Genomic DNA, 7820 nt, shown 5'->3' on the forward strand with positions numbered 1-7820 from the left:
CCGGAGTCCCTGAAGGGGCCTGCGGTACGGGCGCGACCGCGGGCGCTGCGCGCTCCTCCGCTCGCGGACCGGGTCCCGACGCCACGTCCACACTGCTGCCCCTCCGGGGCTGGACGGATTACCGCTCCTCGCGCCAGCAGACGGCGGGACTGGAGAACTGAGCCCAGTTTTTGTCTTTTTAACCCTTTGGAGAAGAGGCGAGGAGAAAGGGGGTGTGTGCCTAGGGAGGGCGAAGGCGCAGCGAACACCTCTTAACTCTCGCAGCTCCGCGAGCTCACGACTGCAATCATCTGCCGCCAGCTCCAGGCGGCCGACGCCGGGAAAGCGGAGTGGAGAGCAGCGCAGCAGCCGGGGAGCGCGGCCTGGGCGGCTTCGGGGCGCCCCCGCACCCCCATCCCCCGCGACAGCCCAGGGAGAGGGCTGGGGGCGCCGGAGACACACTTTGGCGATGAAGCGCCTTCCCCCGCGGCTGGAGCGAGCTGGTGCCAGGGTCCAAGGACAAAGCAGGGAAGCGCTGGTGGCGCCGCTCCTCGGGATCTCGGGGGGGCATGCACCTGCATAGCCCGCCGGGCCTTGGCTCTCCCTGGCGCGCCTCAACTCCGCGGCTTCGCCGGCTCCGGATTTACTAGAAGCCATTTTGTCTCCCCCACCCCTCCCCTCCCCGCTGCCCTCCCTGCCCCCACTACTTCCCCCTTTGTTAATTAAAACTAAAGTCAGAATGGGAACGATGTACCCAGCTCCCGTGGAGAAAGCTTAAGGACAAGGCGCTAATTCTTTCCTGCTTTCCTTCCGAGGTAGGTAACAGCGAATTGGGTGGGGATGGTTGCAACGTGGGAGAGAAAAGTCTTAGCTTTCTATGGGCTGGCCTTAGGGGTGGGCTGGTGGATGAGGGGCCGCTCTGTAGTTTGGCAGGATTTTTCTAGGCCGATCTGCTCGTCTCTAATCGCCCCCTCCCCACCTCCTTCTCCAGATGGAAAAAGGAGCTCCTAGCTCACTTAAGCCGGGGTAAGGCTGGTTCTCTTTTCCAAGCCAAAATCCCAGGCGATGGTGAATTATGAACGTGCCACACCATGAAGCTCTTGTGGCAGGTAACTGTGCACCACACCTGGAATGCCGTCCTGCTTCCCGTCGTCTACCTCACGGCGCAAGTGTGGATTCTGTGTGCAGCCATCGCTGCTGCCGCTTCAGCCGGGCCCCAGAACTGCCCCTCCGTCTGTTCCTGCAGTAACCAGTTCAGCAAGGTGGTGTGCACCCGCCGGGGCCTCTCTGAGGTCCCGCAGGGTATTCCTTCCAACACCCGGTATCTCAACCTCATGGAAAACAACATCCAGATGATTCAGGCCGACACCTTCAGGCACCTCCACCACCTGGAGGTCCTGCAGCTGGGCAGGAACTCCATCAGGCAAATAGAGGTGGGGGCCTTCAATGGCCTCGCCAGTCTCAACACCCTGGAACTGTTTGACAACTGGCTGACTGTCATCCCCAGTGGGGCCTTTGAGTACCTGTCAAAGCTGCGGGAGCTCTGGCTTCGCAACAACCCCATTGAAAGCATCCCCTCTTATGCCTTCAACCGGGTGCCCTCCCTCATGCGTCTGGACTTGGGGGAGCTCAAGAAGCTGGAGTATATCTCCGAGGGAGCTTTTGAGGGACTGTTCAATCTCAAGTACCTGAACTTGGGCATGTGCAACATTAAGGATATGCCCAATCTTACACCCCTAGTGGGGCTAGAGGAGCTTGAGATGTCAGGGAACCACTTTCCTGAGATCAGGCCAGGGTCCTTCCATGGCCTTAGCTCCCTCAAGAAACTGTGGGTGATGAACTCACAAGTCAGCTTGATTGAGAGGAATGCTTTTGATGGGCTGGCTTCCCTTGTGGAACTCAACTTAGCCCACAATAACCTTTCATCTTTGCCCCATGACCTCTTCACTCCCCTGAGATACCTAGTGGAGTTGCACCTACACCACAATCCTTGGAACTGTGATTGTGATATCCTGTGGCTGGCTTGGTGGCTTCGGGAGTACATTCCCACCAATTCCACCTGCTGTGGCCGCTGTCATGCTCCCATGCACATGCGAGGCCGTTACCTGGTGGAGGTGGACCAGGCGGCCTTCCAGTGCTCTGCTCCCTTCATCATGGATGCACCCCGGGACCTCAATATCTCTGAGGATCGGATGGCAGAACTTAAGTGCCGGACTCCCCCTATGTCCTCTGTGAAGTGGTTGCTGCCCAATGGAACAGTGCTCAGCCACGCCTCCCGACACCCACGGATCTCTGTCCTTAATGATGGCACCTTGAACTTTTCTCGTGTGCTGCTCATAGACACTGGAGTATACACATGCATGGTGACCAATGTGGCAGGCAACTCCAATGCCTCGGCCTACCTCAATGTGAGCTCGGCCGAGCTCAACACCCCCAACTTCAGCTTCTTCACCACAGTAACAGTGGAGACCACAGAGATCTCACCTGAGGACATAACACGAAAGTACAAGCCTGTTCCCACCACATCCACTGGTTACCAGCCGGCATATACCACCTCTACCACGGTGCTCATTCAGACCACCCGTGTGCCCAAGCAGGTGCCAGTACCCTCAACAGACACCACCGACAAGATGCAGACCAGCCTGGATGAAGTCATGAAGACCACCAAGATCATCATTGGCTGCTTTGTGGCCGTGACACTCCTAGCTGCTGCCATGTTGATTGTCTTCTATAAACTTCGCAAGCGGCACCAGCAGCGGAGTACAGTCACAGCTGCCAGGACAGTAGAGATTATCCAGGTGGATGAAGACATCCCAGCAGCAGCGTCTGCAGCAGCAACAGCAGCTCCATCCGGTGTATCAGGTGAGGGGGCAGTAGTGTTGCCCACAATACATGACCATATTAACTACAACACCTACAAACCAGCACATGGGGCCCACTGGACAGAAAACAGCCTGGGGAACTCTCTGCACCCCACAGTCACCACTATCTCTGAACCTTATATAATTCAGACCCATACCAAGGACAAGGTACAGGAAACTCAAATATGACTCCCCTCCCTCAAAAAACTTATAAAATGCAATAGAATGCACAAAAAAGAGCAACTTTTGTACAGAGTGGGGAGAGACTTTTTCTTGTATATGCTTATATATTAAATCTATGGGCTGGTTAAAGATTATATTAAAATTTAAAAACAAAAAAAATTAAAACACAACTATTTTCTAACTTGTAAGTTCTATTTAAAGGGGGAGGGAAGGGAATCTTGGCAATGTTGTGGGTAGGAGCCTCAAGTCAACTGGTGTAAGGTGGAAACTGCTCAGACAAAACAAGCTACAACAACCAGCACCCCTAGAGAGGCAGGGTGTGGACTGCTGGGGGTAGGAATGATAGATCGCACCTGTCATTTTTTAGAAGATGCTTCACATGATATAGGAATACAATTTCTACAGACATCTTTCTTAAGCTGAGAGCTGTCTTTACAGATCTATCTTATAAAAATAATTTAAAAAAGCATCACAAATTTGTACTCTGCCAAAATGTTGAGAGGCAATAATTTTTTTTTCATAGGCAAAGGGGACGATAGATCTGTAAATATATTTTAGGTAGGAAAACCACCAACATTCAAATGAATCCTTAAAGGGGTTGTTTCTTTGTCCATGAGCACAAGTCCTCTGGGTTTGTGCCCTAAGACTTGCATGTATCTCCCCCGACAATGCTTCAGGACAGCTTAGAAGAAAGGGAGCTGGCGTAGCTCTCAGTCGAATGCTTTCACACTGCACCAGATTCCTGCAGTTGGGCATAACCCACTCTGCAAGGCATGTGTCTATTCAGGGTTTCCCGGGAGGAGGTGGCCAGAAGGGGGTGCGGCACTGGGGAAGGAGGGAGGCAGAAAAGCAGAGGGGATGATTCACAGGAGGCCATAAATTAGCATTGTGCCGAGTCCACCTGTTGTTCCGGGTATCTGACAAATGATTGTAGACAACGATGACATTTTATGATTTTTCAGAAAAGATCTTGTTTGTTTAAAGGTGGAGAAAGAGGAGAGGCTGGGAGTGGGGGAACTTAGGGGAGTGGAAGCTTTTCTCATGCTTGGGATTTGGTGACTATTCTAAATGCTGATTCATTAGGGATTATTACAGCTGATGCCAACTGGTTGTGGTGATGGAGTAGGGGCAGAACATGAGTAGCGAGAAAAAAAGGAGAGCTAAAAAGGGCACAGGCTCAAGTTAAAGAAGCCTTTGCCAACCAGGATGTTCGGGGGGGGGGGGGATGTGAAACCCAGTTACAACAAAAGTGACAAGCGGGCTCACACAACTGAGTCCTGCATGGAGTCCTGTTGAATGGGGCACCACGGAGGGAAGCTTCCCTCCCCTAGGCCTACCTCCAGTAGAGCTATAAGCAGGGGGCAAGATCTGTCATTCTGGTCAATTTAATGATGTAACTTTCAGTTATTATTTTAGCTTTAAGAGGAAATAAAGGGTTCAGATTTGAAGGGGGTGGTATGGGTGGGGGGAATGCCAACAAAAGAACACTGATTGTAATGTGAGAAAAGTGTATTTTTGTATTTTAATAAATATTGTTCAATTTTTAATTCAATGTCCCCAAAGGGTTAAATTGAATAAGAAGACCCTGAACCTACACAGTCTTATAAGTATTGGCCAAGTCATTTATATTTAAATAAAGGGGGTGGGGGGGGAGGGAAGAGGCACGATGTGGGGAGGAAGACAATGTTAATTTTTTTTAAAGTGTGGGAAAATGCTAAAAGCTGTCAACCACATTTCTTTAGTTTAAATAAATGCACCCCGACTCCAGTGCATCTTCCACAAGCTAAGTGTGTTAGTCCCTGGCTTTGTTGGGGATATAACCAAATTCCCCACGCCCTGGAAAAGCAGGGGAAATGGGTCAGCCTCAGCTCCTGGGACCTGGCCAGAAGTGAACTGCCACCTCAGCAGAACCTGATGGTTAGGCAGTACCAGCTCAACCCAAGGACCCTGGGAGGCTTGGATGTAAGAGGGCTGCAGTAATGTAGTTTGGCTGCAAATTCCCATAGGCAGTGCTGTTTCCCCAGGGCCAAATAGTTGGATGTGTGTTGAAAGAGGTGGGGGTCTGGCTCTGAGGTTCACAGAACGATGACTTCCAGGGAGGCTCCATGAACAAGGACCCTCGTCAGCACATTTATACTAATGCAGAGGATGAGGACTGACTGGCATTACTGAGGGAAAGAAGCAGGTAGCACTTCGCAGTAGTTGGCAAAGAAATCGTCCTAGGTATACAGATCATTTCTGGCCATCAGTCCTAAGATAAGCTGGTACGCACTTACAATGCAGGCAACAACGGTTGGTTCTCTGTCCTTTTAGCACTCTACCTCTAATAAAAAAAGAAAACTGCAGCAGAGCAAAGGATGGGACTTGGCTATGATCAGATGAGAATTCAAGAAACGGCTCTGTCCCCTAGTGCTACACAACACAACTTGGGCTGTTGGGAACAGCGGGTACACACTCTGAGGCAAGTGACAACAAAGTTGCTGCCTCAGCACCACAAGGTGGGGTGCTGACTTCCTAACATCCCCTTCTTTTTGTGACAGCTGCCTGGGAAGTCAGAAATTCTGCAGTAACTGAAATGACAAAGGTCTGAGGACAGAGGCGGAGGAATAATCCTAAGGAGGAATGCCTTTGTTCTCCCATGAGCATATTCCAGTCTGAGAACCGGAGGGAGAACTGCTTCCTAGAAGGAAACTGAACGATGGGGGTAGGAGGATAAGAAGGGGGACCCTAGGCAAAAGTATCCTGGGCATGTCAGGGACAGCTCTTTCCCCAGTGGGCCTATCCTTTGGCCTGGCACTCTTCCGCAGTTAGGCGCTTGGGACAGTTTTTCGGAAGAGCCTCAGGAGCACTGAAGTGAGGCTCCAAGGCTGTGTTAGTGAGTCATTCTCAAGCCTGGCTGGCCAAGCTGTAAGGCTGGTTACCTGGGAATGGAACGTGGGTTGGTAGCTCTTCAGGGGTAGTTATAGCAACACATTAGAGCAAAGACTGGCTAGTATGGAATTACAGACTTTTCATTACAGAATTTTTAAGGTCATGAAAATTACTTTAATTTTAAAAAATATTTTCTGGTCAAGGAAACTGAGCTCCACAGAAATGAAAAGACATACCCAAGGTCATACTGAATGTGGGAGAGGTGGGACTAAAGCCCGGGTCTCCTGACTCTGAAGCCAAATGTGTTTTCTCATTGAGGCTCTTATTGGCTAGCAAGAATGTGTTTCTTTCCATGCTAATATGCAGCTAAAATGGGACTTCCTACAGATACAGATATGTGTTCTCTTCTTCCATAAAGAGCTGTTCTCTTTCCACCCCACCCAGCTCTGCTACTCTGTAAGGCCTGACCACAACTGACAATGGGAGCTCCATGTGTGTCATAAGTGCTGGATTCTGCACGTACAGCTTCTGGAGTCCTAGACCCAGTGGCAGACAGAAACTGCAGAATCCCACAAAGGGTGGCAGCTACAGGAGGAAGATGAAAGTAGGTATGTTGGTGTGTTTCCAGTGAGAAATTTGCCTTCCTCCCAACCATGGACTGGGGAGCGTTGCAATGTAGATGACTGACAAGGTCTTAAAGTTCCTATTAGAGAAAACCTCTACAGGAGTGGTCTGCTTATATGGCTCAACAATGATAAGCCTGGGATGGAAGAACAGGACCTTAGTTCCTTGACCTCTGCTACCTACCTATCTAGTTTTAGCTCATTTAAAATGTTCATATCTGTCTGTTTAGTGGCTGTTGTGATCTGAGGCTAGAACTCAGGCCGTTAGGCTTGGTAATGAGTGCCTTTACCTGCTGAGCCATCTTGCTAGCTCACTAGCCTTAGTTCTGTAAATGTCGCACTGTAGTTACCATTTCTATAATCTCTAGTCTTCTCATCACACTGGTGTGATAATGCTGCACCACATTATCAGTGCAGGTAGGCAGGCTAGTCTCTAAGGCTTACAGATACTAGTTTATCGTGGCTATACAACACGTATGGAGGCCAGCAACTTAACTTCCTGGGTAGACCAACGTGAAAAGCCCTCCTGCAAGACAATTCCTATTGTTTACAGGCAGGAGGCTCAGAATCAATTGCCTCTGGCTTCCTGCACTGGCCGGTGACTATGAATAGCAAGAGGGTTAGGTGGGTCCTTCTTACACTGGGCTTCTATCTCAGGAGGATAGGGTTTAAAATTTAGGGTCTACCATTTCAGTGCACTAAAGCAGTAAAGGCTTAAAATTAGAGGAGAGAAAGGAGAGAGAACACTTATACATCTAAACATATGTCTGGTTTTATCTCCTCTGCTGGCACTCAGCACACCATGCCTCCGCCTAATGCAGGGACTGTTCACGCCATTTCTAAACTCTGCCTCAGCTAAACTGCGAGGCAGTTTGGCTCCTTTGGTCTCCATCCACTTAGAAAGCACCCTTTTGTTTGTAGGGGGAAGAATGGCTTAGCTACTGAGCTGTTTCCATCTTTGCTTTAAATTAAAATAAGTAAACTACATCTTGAGCAGGTTTAAGGAATTAAAAAAGTAGGTCATTATCATTGTTGCCCCCCCTCCAGGGTCCCCTCATACACATGAGGGGCGGTTAGGGAACATGATGTTTGCAAAATAGATTCTGGAGCCAGTATCCTTGGTTGAATTCTAGCTCCATACTTCCTAGCTCTAACTTAGGCAAGTACTTAGTGTCTTCATCTTACAGCTGAAGACAGTATTAATTAGTGTGTACTTCACTACTTCATAGGCTGTTGTACACATTGAAAATTGTATATCTCACACTTAGCGTGGTGGCTGACATTGTATAGTAGGTACTATATA

General features: G+C 49.7%; 2 protein-coding genes across 2 annotated transcripts in view; one reads left to right on the forward strand and one right to left on the reverse strand.

Moving 5' to 3' along the window:
* Snd1 (staphylococcal nuclease and tudor domain containing 1) overlaps positions 1 to 7820 on the reverse strand; it is a 399970-nt gene that overhangs the window by 55181 nt on the left and 336969 nt on the right. The window lies entirely within an intron of this gene.
* On the forward strand, positions 1051 to 4469 carry Lrrc4 (leucine rich repeat containing 4). The gene has a single exon (XM_050141446.1). The coding sequence runs from the start codon at positions 1071 to 1073 to the stop codon at positions 3027 to 3029; it is 1959 nt and encodes a 652-aa protein (XP_049997403.1). The 5' UTR covers positions 1051 to 1070; the 3' UTR covers positions 3030 to 4469.

This window comes from Alexandromys fortis, unplaced genomic scaffold, assembly GCF_014885135.2.
Source record: "Alexandromys fortis isolate MF-2015 unplaced genomic scaffold, M_Fortis_MF-2015_v1.1 scaffold_44, whole genome shotgun sequence".
Classification (NCBI taxonomy): domain Eukaryota; kingdom Metazoa; phylum Chordata; class Mammalia; order Rodentia; family Cricetidae; genus Alexandromys; species Alexandromys fortis.

Excerpts from the sequence above, each read along its gene's own strand:
- Lrrc4 (XM_050141446.1), top strand. The coding sequence starts at position 1,071 with ATGAAGCTCTTGTGGCAGGTAACTGTGCACCACACCTGGAATGCCGTC.